Raw genomic sequence first — 21,733 nt, 5'->3', positions numbered from 1 at the left:
CTGAATGTAATAAGCATGTTGATTGCCATATCAAACGCAGAATTCTAGTGAATCGAGTGACCACATATTGGTATTTAAAGGAGCCGGAAAGCTGCTCTGATCACTGAGACGCTCAATGATCGAGGTTCAATAGCTGCGCAGAGCAGAGCCCCTTGGTCTGATTTTGCTGTCTTCACTTATCCCATGAATTGTGCTGGACGGGATGCTGTTGACCCACAGACATACTGGGAGAGCTCAGCACATACCATTCCATTTGCAATGCACTATTTGTGCAGTATTGGACCTGACACCTCTTCCTCTCTGGGAGATCAGGTTGCAGATGACAAGCAGCCCATTAATGCCCTCATCCATTTCATCATCGGAGTGTCTAAGGTGGCCTTAACATCCTCAGATGCTGAGCATAAATTTCAGCCCAGTGTCTATTCCGCATCAGGTGATCTTCCAGCAATTTTCCAAAAGCAGTTGCTGGAGTTGACCCCTCATTTGTTAGAAGTTATAGTGGCAAAATTGCCTGATAAAGATTTTAATGACTCATATACAGTGACTATAAAAACTATTCACCCCCTTGGAACTTTTCATGCTTATTGTTTTACAACATTGAATCACAATGGATTTAATTTGGCTTTTTTTTGACACTGATCAACTGAAAAAGATTCTTTTGTGTCAAAGTGAAAATGGATCTCTACAAAAGTGATCTAAATTAATTACAAATACAAAACCCAAAATAATTGATTGGATAATTATTCACCCCCTTTAATATGACTCACCAAATCATCACTGGTGCATCCAATTACTTTTAGAAGTCAAGTAATTAGTTAGGTGGAAATCACTGTGTGCATGCATCTGGAAGGCCCAACTGATGGTGAGTCAGTATCCTGGCAAAAACTACACCATGAAGACAAAATAACATTCCAAGCAACTGTGCAAAAAGATTATTGGGAAGTACAAATCAGGAAATGGATGCATGAAAATTTCCAAGTCACTGAATATCCCTTGGAGTACAGTTAAGTCAAGAAATGGAAAGAATATGGCACCGCTGTGTGTCATTCTAGAGCAGGATATGCTCAAAAATTGAGTCACCGTGCAAGAAGGGGACTAGGGTGGAGGACATCAAGAGATCTATGACAACTCTGGAGGTGTTACAAGCTGCAGTGGCTGAAATGGGCGAGACTGCACAGACAACAACTGTTGCCCGGGTGCTTCACCAGCTGCAGCTTTATGGGAGAGTGGCAAAGAGAAAGCCACTGTTGAAAAAAAATCTTACATGAAATCTCAGCTAGAGTTTGCCAGAAGGTATATGGGAGACTCTGAAGTTAGCTGGAAGAAGGTTCTGTGGCTTGATGAAACCAAAATTGATCTTTGTGGCCATCAGACTGAATGCTATGTTTGACATAAGCCAATTGTCACACACCATCCCTGCCGTGATGCATGGTGGTGGCTGCATCATGTTCTGAGGCTACTTCACTGCAGCAGGCCCTGGAAGGTTTGTGAGGGTAGAGAGTAAATTAATACAGTGAAATACAGGGAAATCCTGGAGGAAAACCTGATGTAGTGTGCAAGAGAACTGTGACTTGGGACAAGATTTGTTTTCTAACAAGACAAGGACCTCAAGAATAAAGCCAAAGCTACACAGGAATGGAAAACAACAAAGTTAACGACCTGGAGTGGCCAAGAGTCCAGGCCTCAATCCAATTGAGAATTTGCGGCCAGGTTTGAAAAAGGCTGCTCCCTCACAATCCCCATGTAATCTAACAGAGCTTGAGCAGTTTTATAAAGAAGAATGGGGAAAACGTGCAGTGTAAAGATGTGTAAAGCTGATAAAGACCGATCCACACAGACTCAAGGCTGTAATTGCTGCAAAAAGCACATCTACTAAATATTGACTTGTAAAGATAAGATACTTATGCAATGAATCATTTTGTGTTTTATATTTGTAATTAATTTAGATCACTTTGTGGAGATCTATTTTCACTTTGACAGGACAGAGTCTTTTTCTGTTGATTAGTGTCAAAAAAGCCAAATTAAATCCACTGTGATTCAACGTTGTACAACAATAAAACATGAAAACCTCTCGGTGGGGGGGGGGAAGAGCATTCTTTATAGGCACCATAAATGTTTGTGTAAAACAAGTGCTCTTCCCATTTTGTGACTCTATAATGTGCAGATCATTCTCCAGCTCAACAAGGCAGGGAGAAGGTCTCGCTGCTGTTTTTGTTTAGCACTGAGTTCTTCACCATGAGCAGATCACTCCACCTCACTCCTTATTCCAGCTAGACTGTCAGTCTTTGTGTTGGTGCTTTACAAGTGAATAGATGTCTGTTGGTGCCTACTCAGAAGGATCCTTCTTGCTATAGTTGTCATTTTTTTTCTGGAATGGGTGGGGGTGTTTCTGTCACTTAAGAAAGACCTGGAGGAAAGAGAAATCAAATATGAATTAGGAGAGCATTGAGATGTTGTACAGAGCAGATGACAAGTATCTTGACGCAGAATGAAACTGCATGCTTGTGAATTTTCTAGCAGTCACTAGGGTTACTATTAAAAATCAGAGAACTCTCAGCTTCGCTCTATCCAATCCAAGTCTTGTCGGACTACTGATCTTGTTACTCGGCTCTGAAAGACCTTTCCTGCTTTCAGTCTTCTCCTTGCCTCTGTGCTTGTGCCTGCAGTGAGAGAGTGAATTAGCGAATGTCCCATTCAAGTTAAGGTGCAGATCTCTGGGCTCAGCTTGACATGCAGACGCTGAGTATGCCAAGAAGTGAAATGTAATAAAGATGAGGAAGTTGTGACTTAACAAAGGTTGATGACTGTACATTTGTAAATGGGACAAGGAAGCAATGTGTGTCTTTGTGATAAGAATGCATAATAGAAAGGTACTTTCTTTTGCCAGGTAGTATTGGATGAAATGGATAAGTTGGGGAAGGCTATGTCTTTTTGAAAAACTTGGAAGAACGAAGAGTTATACTTACATGTTTTATTCTTCCAGCATCACTAAAATCCACTGCAGATGTCAACCTTCTCCTCTGTCACCATGCCTTCTTCAAACATCTTTTGGCACTAGGATAGAAGAAAAACTTTCTCCTTGCCTTGACCTATTCCAGCAGGACCTCCTAGAAGACTGGCAGATAACAGGAGGCGTTGCTTGACAATCATGGCTTCTGTCTCTTGCCGCAACACTTTTAGTATAAGGTCTTGTTGAAGGGAATGAGGTAATTTTTTAAGAGTTGATCTAAGAATGCATCCCTTTCACTTAATGACCACTGGATTATGGAAATAGGTCAGTTTTTTGGCCATTTCATTGTGATGTTTTTTTAAAACAATTACAGGACTCAAACCAAGCAGGGCCTGCTTTTAGCTGTCATACCAGACTTTTACATATGTTAGAAATAGTTGGCCAACAATGACTGAAAATGTGCCAAGTGCATCAGCACTGGAAAAGATAAGCAATAGCTGATGTTCCTTGTAGAAATTGCATTAGAACTGAAATTAGGCCGTAGTGGACTGCAATCATTGAAAGAACAATGAGCTTTAGGTGAAAATAATTCTTGAGCAAAAGTCAACACACCAAATATTGTCTACATTGAATTAAAAGGCCAAGTAAATGAGACCACCATGGTCTGCAGTTGGTAAATTTAATGCTCCATAGCTGTGCACTCAGGAAGATAGAATAAGATGATGATATTCAGTGGTGATGTTAGAAAGTCTCATTTACACAATAAGGGGCAGGAGAAAAAACACGGAGCAATCCCACCAAGTGAGTTACAGTGAGTGTTAATTGAAAGCTTCAAATATAATTTACTGAGATTTTGTTTCACGGGAATTACTGGCCAAGGTGAGTAAATAGAGTTAATATTCAAATCATCCGCTACTTAACCGGCTGGGGCATCAGGCTCAAGTGACTGAATGGCCTTCTCCTGCTTCTAAGTCTCTATGATGCCAAAGTAATATTTTCAATTCTGTTGCCTCAGAATGCAAGGACTAACTAGTAGAGACAATAGAACACACGTAGCTTTTGTTCAAAAGATTTGAATGGAAGGAAATTGGTCAGGTTCTCTCAAGGGTTCCAATAAAAGACTTTGAATGTTTACAAGAACTATAGGTGAAGAATCAATGGCACACCCATATCAATGAATGCCTTATTTGTGAAAGGTTTATTGGAGAAAGCCCAGCTGGTGATAACCCAATTGGTGATAGCCATATTGATTAAAGTGTTATTTTTGATAGTCTTATTACTGAGAGCGTTATTGGTGCTAGCCTTGTTTGTGATAACCTTAATAGTAATAACGGCATTTGTGATATCCAACTGGGAATAGCATCAAGAGCAATAATCACACTGTTGGTTCTTTATTGGTGATATCTAGGCTGCTGAAAGCTGCAACAGCAAGAGTTGTTTTTGTGATAGCCTCCCTTGGTGATCACCTTAATTTAGCATTTATAAAGTATATTTTTGGAATAAAAGACATTTTGCAATCTAATGAACAGATGGTGGGTGGAAACAGTGCATGAGTTCCAGAAATTCAATACTGTCAAGTCCATCTATGACCCATACTACAAGATCAGTGATGCTTACTCCCTGTGGCCATGGCTTCCATGCTGGGCTAGCAGAGATATGAAGTTACCTCTGTAGCTATTGAATGTATGCACTATACTCTCAAGCAGTTTTGAAATGTGCATCAGGTCAACTGAGAAATCAAATCATGACTGATTATTTCTTCTGATTTCTCACCCAAGTTCTTTTGCTTGTGGGACTTACTTGTTGCTCTCTTTACACCAGTCCCACTTGTCGGCTGGCAACCTACCTTCCTTGCTCACCTCACACAGGCTTCAAATTTACACTGTTCTTTTTTTCTCTGCAAGTACCATTTACCTTCCTTTCAAAACCAAATCTTTCCTAGAACATTTATTTAAACTGCCCGATTACTGTCCTTTGACTGTCAAAGTTATTGGATAACCCACTCATCCTCCTGAATTTCAGCTCACATCTTAATGCAAAAGTTATCCTCAAACACCTCTCCTCTAGTGTAAAGCACATTTAACCACCCTGATTAAACTATCATATTCAGGGAGAGTATTTCTTGCAGTAACTTTGACTGAAGTCATTTCTTAGTCTTTAGCTGCTTATTCCAATATTATTCATCAATACCATTGGTAATATTCACTACCCATTTCAATATTTTGAATTTTGTCTTTAATGATTTTCCATCTTCCATAAGCTCAACACTGAAAAACAAAATTCTGCTCATATTCCACACATACTCGGCTATACACATGCACTCCCCTCGGCTAAAGTCATCTGTTGTCACTTCATTCACTGTTGAATACCAGATTCTGGTACAAGAAGATTCAAAATTACATGTTCTGGTCTCTGTAAGAAAACTCAGCTCTGCAGTCCTCTGTGATCCTGCAACAGTAGCCTCACATGAATCCTCGAATCTACACTTCCCCCCAATTGAGGTCCAGGTTTACCTATAACTATGTTCAAACTTAGTTAAAATTTCACGTAATGTACAATACTTGCTTGTTTTATTTAATTGACAGAAACACTGAAAACAAATGTTTCAGGCTGATCTGTGTGAATTTTCAGAAATGTTGAATAGGTTGGAACTTTCAAAGCTTTGGCTATTCCCACACAACTCTGAAAAGATTGCAGAAAGCTGATATTTCTATGTTAATATGAAGTTAAATTATACCCAGTAAGATGTACGGCAGAACAGGTATAGCCACCTTTTCAGGCCTAACTTTAGACTACAGGTCTGGTTGGAAACTAAAGTATTTTTCCAACCAGCTGATTGGTTAATTGAGTTTGTAAATGTATCTCTGCCCTTGACTAATTATCATTTGCTTAAATAAATAGATTCACAGAAGATCAGTTTTTAGAATTGTATATATTATTGATTAAAGGAGAGACATTATACCTATATATCAGCGTTATACCTATATGACTGTGACTGTGATGATTCTGTAGATTATTCTACACTATAGAGGCATTACCATAACAAATTTACCTATTTTCTTTTCACTGGAAATGTACTGCAGTTAAAAGAAGTCTGCTCGATCATTTCAATCTCTATTCACATTGAGGTCATGCTGTAAATATAAGGTGGAAATTTATAAAACACCTTCTACAAATGTTTGTTTATAAATTCATTGTTTGTCATGAGTTGTTTAATATTGAAACTGGAATAAATATTTTCCTGCAGAAATTGTAAAATCTTGATGTTAATGGAATAATAAGTGTTCTTATTGTCATCATCAAGAAGTTTTAGTACAATTTATTTGTTTTAGTACTATTATTAAATTTAGTGTTGGCCTGTATACGATTGGGGAGGTTTTCATTTTGAGGTTGTTAAGGTGGTATTTAACATGGACTGTGCTGAGGTATGCTATGTAAGCTTGAAGTCATGAATGTTACTCTTTGATCTTTCACACCAGAGGCCATGGTTTCTTGTGCTTAATATATGTCTTATAGAATTTGAAAACAATGTTTTTCACCTTAGATCATCGGTGAATAAGCATCTAAATGGTGTGTGGTTAAGTCCCATTTAACACATTGTGGAATGATGTCAACAGTATCATTAGCAGCATCAGGCAGTTACTCAGGACAGAGATGCTTATTTTAGCTCACTGAGTCCACACAAACGCCTTTGCCCCTATCACTAACCCCACTTGCGCACATCAGGACTGCATCTTTATCTATTTAATGTCAACCAAAATGCCGCAGACATAGTAATTCCAGCACTTCCTTTGGCAGCATGTTCCAGGTATCAGCTACTCTCTGTGTACAATACTTAACTCTCAGATCCTTCCTCTCTTCTTAACTCTATTTCCTTTTATTGTTGAGACCCCAACCAGGAGGAAAAAAGATTTTGACTATCTAAGCTTCCCATAATCTATTAATCCCTTCACTCCAGAGGAAACAAGCCCAGAGTCTGTAAGTTCTTCCTGTGACTGCATGGATTTGCTCCCAGTTTGGAATATGGTTTCCTTCCATATTCCAAGGAAACATGGGTTTGCAGGTTAATTGGTCACATCTGTGGAAAAGGGAGGTGGGGGCTTAATAGGACAGAAGAGCCTGCTACTATGATGTATCTCTCTGTCCAATTTCTCTCCCTAAGTAGTATCTTTAATTCAGCCACCATCGTGATAAATCTCCTCTGCATGTTCTTCAGTCCAGTCATATCCCTCCTGTCATGTGGTGACCTGAACTACACACAATACTCCAAGTGCAGGCTAATTAGTGGTTTGCAGAGTTCATTCAGTGAAGTTCATTCTATAGCTTTATGCTTTACATTTGAAAAGTTGATGCCGAAGTGTTGCCATTTCCAAATGTGAGAAGGTCTCATGTGGACCTAAGCAGTTTTTAGTTATGCAGGCAGCCCAATACAAAATGATATTAGTTTCATTAAACGTGTAAGCTGGGGTTCCTTTGCTGATTGCAGCAGTTCTGACACAAGATTCAAGGGGCAGTGGGTGGAGCTTGTGGCGTGTATGCTTGTGTGGCTTAGAAACAACCTACCTAACAGAGGTTCAAGAGATTTGTAGATGTTCAAAAAGACAGACCCAGAAAATGTTGAATTGACAACACTGCTCCTGAGGGCACAATGAAGTTTGGTGTGCTGCCAGCATTTTCAAGGCCCTTTCTGAACTGGCTTCTCCATACCAATCATGGTCAGACCATCGGGTTGGCTTTGCGTGAGAACAGCCTTGAATCTCAACCTGACAGGTAGGTAAGCCACTCAAGGTTGCAGCTCACCAGCAGTGCTTAAATAACTCATCTCTCAAGCCGTCACAGACCTGGCACATATATATCGTAGGTTAGGCCTATGATTAATTTATGAACCTATTAATTTTCTTCAACTAATAAACAACGCCATGTTGCTTCTTTGTGAAGGACAACTGAAGAGATTGAGTGGAATTTCAATTGTTCACCTCGTGAATGACCCATATCTTGGTGAACACTGCCGGGGATGGCCAAGTCAGCACATTTTGTCCTTATTCAGTGCAGAAATAGAACAAATCAGTTCAAGCCACAGTCTCAGATGAGATGAAGATCTTCCATAATATGATGAAGAATAACAAGGCATTTTCAATGATTCATGTGTAAAATATGTTAAAATATAAATACTATCAGCATTCAGTTAGTTGTCAGAATTGTGCTGGAAAAAACTATTAGGCAGAAGTGCAGAGTGCTTTTATTACTCTGTTAGAAAATTATTATATTACCCTCAGACAGTATATAAATGTCTGCTTTTTTTAAAAAGTAGAATAAATCATCTTTCATTGTGTAATATTATTTTGACACATTGCTCCTGGTGATGAGACTGATTTCACAATGGAAAACAGGGCTCAGAGAGAAGATGTTGTAGTAGATGTAAGTATTTCCCAGAATGTGCATGCATTATGTATTAATTTATAGAGTATCTTATGTCACTACAGAGGAATGGACCTCCAACTAGTCTTCTTTGAAATGACCTCACAGACATTTTGTAAGTTGTTTTGAATCCCTAGTGTTACCATACTACGTTAACTTTAAACAATGAAAAGCAATTGTTTAAACACTGGGAGGAGAAATTCGAAGTTAAATGTAACTAACCTCCTGGCATTTGATTCTATTAATTCTATTTGCAATTTACTCCAATTAATACTGCCAATTAAGTAAAATAAATCTAAGAACTGCAGAGCTAATAAGATATCTTATTTCCACTAGATATCACTGACTTTAGTTCATAAAATGTGTTTATATTATGACTCACATATTAAAATTTACAGAACTTTTGTAAATATAGTTAAACAATAATTAATAATATTTAATAGGGAAATAGAAATCCACGCAATAAGAGTAACTCAGTGGGAGAAGATCTAGCTGCATGCAGGTGATCTGAGAATGATTCCAGGAATAACCAGATGGCACTTTTACATTTCTGCCCCTAATTTTAAGGCTGTTTTTACAGCAATCCTACAAGGGATATGGGAGAACTGAATTCCTCTCCATCTGCTCACACTACTGAGAATTTGAAGAATACAGAGCTCTGCATAAACTTACAAGCAAATAAATAGAACTGCATGAAATGGTTTCTGGTAAAGATCTGATCATCAGTCTAATAGTTTGGAAGAGTGACTATAGTGTTTGTTTCCGTTTTTATCATACAAATGGGATTGCAGCAACTCTTTACCTTAACAAGTTACTTTTAGTCCTCGCTGTCATTTTACAGTCATTGAGCACTACCTTCGGCCCATCTAGTCCATTCCAAACTGTTATTCTGCCCAGTCCCATTGATCTGCTCATGGACCATGGTCCTCCATACACCACCCATCCATGTACTTATTCAAATTTCTCTTAGAAGTTGAAATCAAACCCAGAATCACTACTTCTCCTCTGCTAACAGCTCCACACTCCCACCACCCTCTGATTGAAGAAGTACCCCCTCATCTTCTCCTTAAATATTTCACCTTTTATGCTTAACCCAGGACCTCTAGTTGTTGTTTCTTCCAACCTCTGAGGCAAAAGTCAGCTTGTATTTACCCTATCTATACCCATCAATAAGTTTATATATCTCTCTCAAATCTCTCCTCATTCTCCTGCACTCCAGGGAATACAGACCTAATGTATTCAACCTTTCCCTATAACTCAGTTCCTCAAGTTCTGGTAACATTCTTGTAAATTTTCTCTGCATTCTTTTAATATCATTGATATCTTTCCTGTAGGTAGGTGACTAAAACTACACAGGATACTCCAAATTAGGCTTCACCAATGTCTTATATAACTTCAAAATACCATCCCAAATCCTGTACTCAATACTTTGGTTTATAACATTATATTGTTAATAATCTAAGACTATTTTAAGATTGCATCAAAGCAGACAAGCTGACTTATATTCTTATCTGCTGGTGAATTCTTATGTAATTGGGGAACACATTAAGGTCACATGCAATTGTTGAAATATTAATTCTGTTCCTGAAGAAATATATTTCACTTATTAAATAAGGATGTTACTTATGTAGATTTGATGTTACTAATTAAGGAAGAAATGTTTGTCCTTCAATAAAGCTATGAAATCTTATACGTCCTTTCCAAGTCTGTGGATCAGGTCTTGGATTGAAATCTAACATCGCTGACAATGTTGGTTTAACTGCACAAAGATATTGACTGGATAGACCTTCCTGGCTAGAACTTTCATTCCCTCCTCTTCTTGCCTCTTTTGATAGCTTGAGCAGCCTACCATTTTGGAAGCTCTGTGGAATAGACAACAAGGGGCAACCAGCTGGAGATTTTACATCCATCCCAGTTACAGCTCTGCATAGAAATACCTCTTATCTCAGCGAATTTGTGGGGTTTCCCCTAACAAACTTAATTCATACCTAGTCACTAAAAATCTTGAATACTACAGAAAATCCTTTAAATAACACAAGTAAGACCCAGATTTCCTGTAACATATGGCAGTGGCTGGATTATTGTAGCCCAGTCAGACAGAGCTGGCATTATTACATAAGGATCAATGTCCCCAGCTGCATGCTGTGTATGATTCCAGCTTGTATGTATAATGCACAGAATACTCTGCCATACTATGAGAAGAGCAGGTTGCGTTAAAAGTGGGTATTAACGATCAAAGCCACGAGTACGTTAATAACTAAAACATTGAAAATTTGCCTTTGTCTTTGGAGGAGCCAAATGTCAGAGATGAGTCCAAATGGACTTCTGCACCTGTTGCCAAAGATGTGTCATTATCAAAATAAACAAATTATCATTTTTTCTTTTGCTCAAGAAGTTCCCCTCTGTTGTATGTTCTGCAGTTGTAATAATTAAGGATCAATATTTTTAATGAAATACAAAAATTCAAACTTGTACTTCTTTGCATTGATCAGTTCAAAGTTAATGAATGAGGAGTTCCGATGTATCCAAAGTAGATCAGTCCTTTAAGATATCTTCATGTGATTCAACAGGAACTATAAAGTTTGAAATAATGTGTTTTTAGAATGCTCTCTCCTGTGTTTATGTCATTTGGTTCATGGCTTGTGAGGGAATGACCAACTTTAATACAAATGTAAAGCAATTTCTCCACCCATCTGCTCTCTTGCCTCTTATATCTTTGATTATCTTCCTGCATGCAGTTTAGTGAATGGCTTTCTTTTTGGATCCTTTCATTAGCAATCTGCTTTTCTAACAGATAGATAAAAAAAAGTTCTACAGATGTAACTTAATTTTCATTCAGTATTGCCCTCATCTGAGAAGTCATACAAAAAATGACCTTTGAATCACCACTGGGCCCATGAAGCACAATAAATTTCATTGTCCTGTCAAAAATTGAAGATGTTTTACATCATTACAAAATTTAATGTTCCATCTTTTCAAATGTAGTACTTTTCAAAGGCCACATTCCAATTGAAACTCATTAAATTCAGGCTCGAGTTTCCTGTGGTGGGGACGAGAAAGAGTTTCTCATGCTTTGGAAGTAATATGAATCACTCTTTTAAAACAGATATGGTTACATGCTAGTTTTGAAAGGTACAGTAACTGCTGAGCTCTTACAATCTACAACACTGAAGCTTTTGTGCTTATAAATCAAATAATTGCCGCTTGAACCATTGCACTTTTAGTCACACTGCATTCTATTTACTTATGAATAAATCAACTTCTTAAATAAAATTATTGTTTGGAAGTTTAACGGTTAGTTTATATAATAATTGCTGGCTTAAAGTTTCCTAGAATTAATATCAAAATTGAGAACAAAATCTGGGGTTTGGCTACTGCCTTTGTTTGAGTCAACAGCAAATTATTAATAATCTTTGAGTTTTAAAAACAGCCTTGTACCCTCGGTTTGGAAATTGGAAGCTGCTGAAATTTAATGGATGATAATCGAAATAAATTGTCGACCAGACCAATAAATGCAAATATTCCATTATTGCGCTCAGCAGATTGTTTGGTAAATCTACACTGACTCCAGAGTTGACAGAGCTAACAAGGGTTAAATTTATATATTTCAAATTATCATTCAGTAAAGTACTGCTATGGTTTTAATAATTTATTTTGTGGATAAACATAAATGGTCACCCTGCATCTCAGCAGTGTACTCTCCTTCATTATAATTTTAACATTAAAGCAAGGCATGAAGCTCTCAGATGCTGCCATAAGCTTATATACATTGATGAAGTTACGGGTCAGCAAATAGATCTGATAGGACATGAAGTGTCAAGTTATTAGCACAAAACCACTAATTACCCATCATTCATTGTCAAACATTTTTAATACATTATTCAGTTTTAACCTACATATCATACTCATTTTCAACAATTTATAAAATAATTTTTGGGGACTTTATTACTCTATAAACCACATGTAACACATATTTTGGGGGAGAAATTCAACCTATTAGGAAATCAATGGCCTTTTGGCCTGCATATTTTGGCTGGCAATGCTGCACATCTGGTCTGGTCGCAATATTGGATTTGGAGTCTTTTATGTATTCAAGGTGTCCACATGATTGGTGAGGTTTGCGTTTGTAACTTGGAGTCATACTGCTTGTTGTGAGATCCAAGCATAATATTCAAAAACAGGCAGGTATTAACACTGGTCAAGGTCTGCCTTACATCACCAGATCCAGGGTGTTCAGGTTGTGGGTGTTTTCATCAATGGATCTTGAAGAGACTACTGAGGAAATGTGTACAAAACCTTTCTGGGGAGCCAGGAAGAGCAGAAATAGATGAAGAGCCTTCCTGCTTGGCAGGTGTGCTACATCAGATTGGCATCTGCAGCCCATCTATTTCATTTAGATATAACCCAATGTTCAATTGGATTTGAGCCTTTTGTAGCTCATTTCATACTGAAAACTGGAAAAGTTGAATTTCTCCCATGTTGTTCTTTAAAGCCATATTCTTTCTCTGTAAACAACCGCCGGGAATATTTCTTTAAACGTTTCTGATACATGATATATTGAATGTGTTACCAAATAGTAATTCAATTTAAAAAACTCCATTGCAAACTAAAAGTCGTCAAAATACTTAAAATTAAGTTATCAGGCAAAGACTACAGCTTTCTAAAGATCTACACAAGATGTCTTCCTGTTTGCCCCAGGATGGTACAGGCCAGTTCGGCACTGTGTAGCAGCATTTCTTAGATCTGTCCAAAGGGATTTACAGTCTGCTTTTCACACAATTGAAAAAACATATCATGTAGGGATCATAGTGATAAAAACAGGGAATAAATTACAAAAATATACTGTACTGATAAATGGCAAGTATTTAACAGAAATTAACAGAAAAATATGGCTTTAATTTTCATGCATTTTGTAGATTAATTTTATCACTGATTTTATATCATAAAGTTTTTCAGTTTCTAATTGTAGGTTGTGAATAGAAGATTGGTCAATTAGACATATATACAGTAGCCGGCCTCAGGATTTAAAATTACAAGAAACAGGTGCTGGTTCAATTTTGATAGCAGTTAGCAAAATTATTGATGATGATAATAATAATAATAATAATAAATTGTTCCATTTAAACTGGCTACTCAATCAACGTCTCATGCCATAAACACCAGGGAAAACATCACTGTACGTTCTAGTGGGAAGTTTAGACTCATCCCTCCATTAACTAACAGTAAACAGGTGGTCGGTAGAGCAGCTGCAGGCGGCAATGCATGGTTCAGAGATCTTTGAAGGAAGTTTATTCTGACCGATATTTTTGAACTTTAGCACATGTGGAGAAATTAAACTGATGGGAAGATCATAATGCCCCAGTTTTTAGTTGTAGTAATTCTGCTATAATTATAAGGCATTACCAGCAACTGTGTTCTGTCCTTTTAAATTCACAAACATATTTTCTATTCTCATACATAGGGAGGCCACACTAGTTTTGACCAGCTGTATATCTGGTCATAGAATACAGTCTTGATTCTAAGCATCATTGTTACCACAGCATTAAATTAGAACATTGCTGTATATACTAAACCATACACAGTACCAGATAACCTTTATATCACAGGTCTGAAGATACAATGTGATGGATAAACTGATCAACGTTTACGCATTGATAGTGCTTATTCAAATTTAGGCACAACTCCAGATCTCTATAACTTGTAGATTCACTGTTAGATAAAAAATATATTTTGATAATTTATCATGGGGGAGGTTTAAGATTCCAACTTTGTGACTCACTTAGACTGCAAGCATTACAAAAATAGAATAATTTGACATTATTATTATTCTAATAATGAACACAACCCAAATTTCAATTCCATAGTTCTACTTAAATTTAAATAAAATCTCGAATGTTGATATTTACTTTATTATTTTTTCCCATCCTCCTACTGAGTCACAGAGCTTTGGAGAGATGCACTTGTCTGAAGTTTCTAAATTCAAAAATTGTCAGTATAGGAGCATGTGTCCTGACCAGGGGCCCAGGAAATTGTTCAGCAATGGGCTCTTTAACCTTGTACAAGCAGAAAATGTGCATTAGTTGTTACAACTGCTACTCTCTAGTGCTTTCCAGTTTCCAGGGAGGCAGTATGTTCTTGTAACAGTACAATTTTTTTATATTGCCAGTCTAATATCCCAAGTCAAAGGTCAAACTATCCTTACATTAAGGAGAGAGGAGTGATAACACACCCACAGGATTTACAATTGTATAATTGCAGACTAAATTACAACTGAAACACCAACATTTACCACAAAAAATGATATTGCATCTCAACTTTGTATAATTGTAAAACTTGCACTTGTATCTCAAGTGTGCAATTTACCACAGCTGAAATGGTAGTTCGAGCAGGTGGTTGCCTAGCTTCATGGTTGATGTCTAAACAACAAACAGCCATTGTGGCTGAAAACAAATTCGTCATTAGTGAGAAGCTTCAAGCCACCTTCAGAACTTGTTCAGTTACGGCCAAAATTCCAGTGGATTTTGACTGCAAATGAATCTTAATAATTTCTCATATAATTAAAGAAGTTCTTCAGTTGCTATCTGCTGCATTTTTTATTAAAACTTGAGCATTCGTTGTTTGCAAAATTTAGATATTCTAAAGCTGAGGCCCAAAAGAACCTAAGCATTCAATACCTGCTTGAAAAAAACGTAAAATGCAATGTGTGTCCTTTAGGACTTTCCTTCAATGAACCAGGCTACAAATGCCTGTCTGAAACATAGAGATTCTTTAAATCAAAAATAAAATTTCAAAAATAATTTCTGAAATTGGTTCTACTTCTGTCTGCCCATTTTAAGGCTAATATATCTAAGAGCGCCAAGCATAGAAATTTTGTTCCCTTCACAATATCTAAGCAAGTTTGGAGCATTTGATTCTATTAGATTACTTGGAAGACCCACTCTCTATTGATCACTTTATGTGAATAAGTGCTTTTCATATCAATGATAAACTTTCATTTATTGGATGATACTAAAACCGTTAACTCTGGTGATACGAAGAATTGGAAATTCACACTTACAGAATTCACAAATCACTACTAAGAAATCTGAGATGCTGAATAAAATCTTGATCTCAAAAATTTTAAATTTTAATTTTAGTTTATTTTTCTTGAAGCAAGTGTCAAAGTGTCCTCGTATTATGTTAAGTGTCTTCTATCCCCTCTTGCACTAGACCCATCTATATTCTTTACTTGGGTCTATGAGTACCTATACAATAAGCATATATGAAAAAAATCAAATGATATTTGCAGTTGAATTTTTGAGTGAAATTTGCACTCATTGGATCATTTTGATTGGCTTTGGATCAAAAGAAAATTGGACACAATAGAAACTGATCCTCCTATTACCCACAGATATGTTCTGTTTTGTATCCTAGTTAGTTTTATGGCACAATGTCCCACATTTTCCTATGGTATTGTTCCATTTCTCTATTTACTTATAAATTTCACGTCTTTCATATGCTTTTTATCAATTAAATTCCTTTCTCCAACCCCTTCCCAAACCCCAGACACACTTCACTTATAAAACTACAAAACCATCATTACCTTTAAGCTCCAATTACAATTTTAAGTCACTTACTTAAGCATTTTGAGTTTTCATCACCTCCGTAGATTTGGTGGCTCAGTACTAACTCTGGGATATTTGGCAGAACTTATCTCCAAACAACAGAACATGCTTCTAATTAGCTACTGCTGCTTCCTGGCTTTCAGATAATTACTAATTGTCCTCTAAATTTTACCATAGAAATTCAGTTCTTAGGCCTTGCATTCAAGATTTATTGAATCACTTTTGAAAGTACATTCCATTATAGGACATACACTTATCATGTCATCACAGAAGGTTAACTAAACACCTTCCTATTCTGAAACAATACTGCATACCAATTTTTAATGGATAACCTCAACTTTATTCATAAATATTAAATATAATATTTAATCAAATGCTGATGCAAGACTAATCAATCTGTAGTTACTGGGCATTTAGGAAAGCAATACCAGGAGTTAGTTTCGTAGTGATACTGTATCATCTGACATGATTGAACCCAGACTGAAAGTGCATCAGCTGCTTATACTCTGTGGTGACAATATCTCTTTGCAGATGTCATGGGGAAAGACTATTCAAAAATATGTCCTCAAAACTATTGTAGGGCTGCATAATTTTGAATAAAAGCATTATATCTAATGCTTTACTTGAGTGAAATAAGTATATTGAATTAGATTTCCTTCTACAATGCAATAGCATTTACAGCACTTGTGCTTTGTCCCCCAGTCCATTGTGTGCATCTTTGACCCTGTTCAGTCACAGTGAATTAGGCAATTTCAGATTTGTGGACTCATAAGCAGATCTGCACTAAACTTGGTTTTCAACTCAATCTTTGTATAATTCAGTGTTTACTTTGCCAAAAAGTGTTGTCACAGAGTTCACAATGTATTAGCTAAATGCTTTGCTGGGTTACTGAACTATGGATTTCTAGTAAATGACCCAATTATATTTACAAGATACTGTGATGTTGGTTACCTAGTGAGCAGCAAATATGCTTTTCTAGCATTTGTTGTGATTTCATTTCATTACCAAATTCAACACTAAAGCTCCTTTAGAATGTTATTACTGGCATACAGTAAAGTAGTAACCAACACCTACTACTGAATTGATGAATGCTAATTGTAAAGTACTTACTTTTAGACATTGCATTGGAGCACTGGTACAAAACACTTGCTTTCAATCTTTCTGTCAGAACGTCATTTAACAAAATTGACTGACCTATTACTAACAAATCACTTGCCTTTTACTCTCACCCTATTTTCCTTGAAATCATTGCAAAATAAAACTTGTCAAGGTGTAAAATGGGTGACAAATTAATTCTATTAATGTCCTGCCAGGCACATAGACGCAAGATAGCAACCAATGTGGTATGCCAAATTGTATATTTTTTGTTGCTTAGAACATGGGACAACTCACACTGATAAGACTCTCTTCTCAGTTGAAAAAGCACCATAATCGTTGGATACTTCGGAAGAATTTTTGTTTATACTTGCTCTCCAGTCCAAACAATCTGACATTGGTTAGGGAAAAGGAGTCACAACAATGTGTTCAAATACAGCAATAGCTTCCACAGTAAATCAGTGCACCATGAGCAGGACACAGCAACACTGCTGATCATGCAACCGTCTCAAAGCTTAAGATAGCCCTGGTTTGATCAGGTGCTGTCTGCATGAAGTTTGCATGCCGCACATTCACCTCATAGTGATGTGGGCTTCTCCTGCGGCACTCTGTTCCCTTTCACGTCCCACAGACGTGCTGATTGTTGGGCTAATTGACCCAGAGGATAAATGGCTAGTGAAAGAAATGAGTGGAGATTTTGGGCATGTGAGAGAGAAAGTTATAGGGAAATGAGTTGGGGAACGTGATTGATGGGATTGCTGTGGACATTGGCATAGGTTTGGTAGGACAAAAGGCTCTTTCTATGTCATAAGAAAATATTCATTGAATGTTAAATTAAAAAAAACAGAAAATGCTGGAAATACACAGCAGGTCAAGCAGCATCTGTGGAAGGGGTAAAAGAGTTAATATTTCAGATGAACGACCTTTCACTAGAACTAAGAAAAGCCCAAAATTAAATATAAGTTGCAGAGAAGGAAGAGAAGAAGGGAGACTAAAGGAGACATCAGTGATAGGAGGGGGACAGAAAGATCTGAGTGTTGGTGGCACCAGGTGAGAAAGTGTGATGAAAGTTTATTAATTACATTTGATGTGACTAGAGGAAAGATAAACAAAGATAAATTAGAGCAGATGAGAGAGAAAAAAAATACCATCCTGGAGCTGTTGGACATAAAGCACCATAGTTCTAATATTTATGTTGTTCTCTTCATACTTCCTCCTTTGCAACTCAAAACACATTTGAATACTTAATTTTCTTAGTTCCAATGGAAGAACATTCACCAAAAGCAGAAAACCTGCCTCACCTGCTGAGTATTTCCAATATTTTCTGCTTTTTTTTTATTTCCGGTTCCCATCATTTGCAGCTGCTTGCATCTTGATTCCGAAAATTTTCCTGTCAGCTGGGATGCCTTTATATGGGAGAATCAAAATCACATTATATTAGAATTGAAATAAAAATGTTATAACTTGAGTGAAATGTTGGCTGTTATTTCACTGGATTTATTAATAGAAATCTACTTATCCCTCTTGGCTATCCCAACTGTTGAATTTTACTGTATCTCCTTTTGTTCATTTAAAACTCATGAGCAATATTGCTTAACTATCACTCAAAACCTCACAAATTGCTTAATGATTTAAGTTTAGAACTACATTCATATTTTGAGGAAACCTATTGATAATATGCTATCAAAATGCTTTTGAAATTCAAGGTCAATTTAAGTATCATTACTGATACCATTGTTTGCCTGGTCAAATGCAATGCTTATAGCCTTACTATCAGACATCACATAAGCCAACAATAACAGAGGAAAATCTAGATTCTACAAAATAAAAACTGTAAATGTTTCAAATCCAACTTTAAAAGAAATTACTAGAAATTCACAGCACGTCCATCAATGAAATTCCTTAAGAAAATTTACACCCAAACTGTAATCCCATCTTTTATCTATGCAGATGATAGTGAATCTGTTAAGCTATTTTTGGATGCTTCTTGATTAAGCATCTAAATAAAAATTCATATAAATGATGCGATGTTCAGCAAACACTAAGAAGTTTAATCTAAATGAATGAAATGGCTCAAACTAAAGCAATGACATGTAAGTATCAAAAAGGCCATGTTGGGAAAAATAAGTAGAACATTTCAAAACCCAAGTGGCCACTGGGACTTCTCCTCCTCTGAACAGACACATCCATCAAGGATGGCAGTGCTGTACCTCCCAGCAAGATGTTTTCTAGAACTTCGCTATTTTTTAGAGAGTTTACCATGGTCTTGAATTCAATCACAAGTCTAACAGTTCTACTTTTTGGCTCCTTGTTGATCAGAGATATGCTGGCATTTTGCCTACCAATACATAGATACCACTATATATATGACAGTAACAACTGCACCATTTTTATCATTGTAATAGGGAAATGTCCCCACCATCAAGTACAAAAGTATATCTGTATTATGTTCATCATGCTTATTTTGAAATTTACAAATAAATTTTAATTGCTGGTGATAAAGCACAACAAAATGCTTATTTGTTTCTTTTGGACCTTTTGTCCTTTAAACCATTAAGAGCTGAAATTTCATTACACCATAGTAACAGAGCTTGTATATCAGTGACTTTTCTCTGATTAATGCAGACACATGTGCTTTAAATTACACTAATTGCTTTATAGAGCCTGTTAAACAATGACTCTGAATGCCCCATTTATTACTTTGAGGAAGGGGGTATCATTTCTTGTTGTGCCCTTTGCTAATATATCCTTACAATCTCAGCATAAAAATTTAGGGCATCTGGAAACTTTGGAATTTTTTAATATAAATCATTCGATTTTAAAAGGGATAGCACCATCTAAATTACTTACTTAACTCCAATGAACAATTACACACGTGATTAAGTGATACAGAAATAATTTCAAAGCATTTGAAAAATAGTGTGAGTTGCAGTGATGCAGCACAAATTAGCTTAACGAAGAAGGGTCTTTAATTCAAGACCATTTAGTCGATTGTCTACTTGTTCAGTACTGCATTTCATTGATCTGAATCATGGTGTATCCTTGGAGCAAGTTATGTTTTTCCCAATGACTAACATACAGCTCTATGTTTATCCAAGACTTTTCCTCAGTAAATTAGACTCAGTTGCCTGTCAGGCATTCGCCATTCTTGTGAGAGAGCTCCACAGTCCTAGGATGTCTGTACCTTTACTTTTCCATTCAGTTTTCTGTGTGCATGTAAATGGAAAAGATGTCAACCACTGAAAGCCCAGTTCTCGTCATTTTTCTAAGGAGATGCAATATAATTTCTATTTGATATTCTTGTACAACACAGTCAAATATTCACAGCATTCCTTAAAAGATTGGTTGTCTGTTCTTGCCAGTGGCTGACACTCAATCCTGAAAACTTCTGGCATCATAATATAAGAACGGATCTTAAATTATATTTTGAAAGAAGTAATGCTGTAATAGCATTGAGAGCTATCATTTAACGAGATTGCATTTACAGTACGCCCCACACTGAGCACTCAGAACGGAATCGCCAAAGTGAAGCCCAGGCAGGTGTTTTAATCAGCACTGAGGAACTTGCAAAATCCTGTTTCCCTTGAATATGAGAACTACACCACACACTAGATTTGCAGCCTAAAATAAATTTGATCAAACTTGCATGAAGCGGATTCTAAATCTGACAATGAGGATTATAAAGATGTTGTGTTGTAACAATTGCAGAACACCATCACATCTTTCAACCTTGCATTGTTTGATCATGAGTACAATCACCTAATTAGAAGACTTGACACAAATACAAAGGGAAGGGTGGGTGTAAGATGAACAAAATAGCCAGTGGCTCAAGTTAGAGGCTCATCAATATATCATCTTATAGTTTTGTTGCCATCTTTGCTGGTTTGCCCTGACAGAGGCATATTTTCACATTCCAGATGGTTTGGACAGGCTCTGAAATCTCGTATTGAACCTAGACTGCAATGCATAAATAAATTTTCTGACAGCTACTCTGCTAATCAACTGACAGAACCTAGTTAAATGATCTAATGCAATGAGAATGAACAATAACGTTATGCGGATCAAAGAAAAGTATTAACAGATACTGCGACCAATACAGAGACAAGGAATTCAAAATAGTTCAGGCAAGCTGCAGCAGCTATATTTTCCAAACATAAATTTATTGGGGCAATTAAGACAGGTAAGCTAATGAAGTGCTATCCATTTCAATCTTAATTAAACAAATTCAGCTGAGCACTTATATAAATCCAGACTTTTTAGTGAGTATGTACTTCATTCATTTGATGGCGAATCATCTAACTTCATTTTTCACGTCATTTTATGACTGCTGTGCTTGCATACATTAAATAGATATTTAATATATCTAGGCATAGTGCATTTAACTGAATGGGATCTTGGAAATGGTCAATTACAATCATTAAAATTATGCTTGATTTCTGGTCACTTGAAATCGTGTTATGATTAAAGTGATCAGATCAGGATTAATTAGATCATTAATTCTTGGAAGTGTTAAAGCAGACAATATTGCAAAAAATATTTTTCCAAAAAATTTTGTAATATTTTACTGATTTGCTGATGTAATTCAAATGTTTTTCCTAAGATCGAGAAAGCTGTGAGAAACTGAGAATGATAAAATCTGAATTTATATTCAGAGAAGATAATTTCA

The 21,733-nt window shown here is 36.5% G+C and overlaps 1 protein-coding gene across 1 annotated transcript in view; it reads right to left on the bottom strand.

Moving 5' to 3' along the window:
* The window catches only part of znf536 (zinc finger protein 536), a 504,202-nt gene that overhangs the window by 75,525 nt on the left and 406,944 nt on the right, over window positions 1-21,733 (bottom strand). The window contains exon 9 of the mRNA XM_059992966.1: window positions 18,369-18,473. Within this exon, the coding sequence (XP_059848949.1) occupies window positions 18,403-18,473 (71 nt within the window). The 3' untranslated portion in view covers window positions 18,369-18,402. The remainder of the gene's footprint in view (window positions 1-18,368; window positions 18,474-21,733) is intronic.

The sequence above is a fragment of the Hypanus sabinus genome, chromosome 17, assembly GCF_030144855.1.
Source record: "Hypanus sabinus isolate sHypSab1 chromosome 17, sHypSab1.hap1, whole genome shotgun sequence".
In the NCBI taxonomy this organism is placed as follows: domain Eukaryota; kingdom Metazoa; phylum Chordata; class Chondrichthyes; order Myliobatiformes; family Dasyatidae; genus Hypanus; species Hypanus sabinus.
This window is presented reverse-complemented; position numbering and strand designations above follow the sequence as displayed.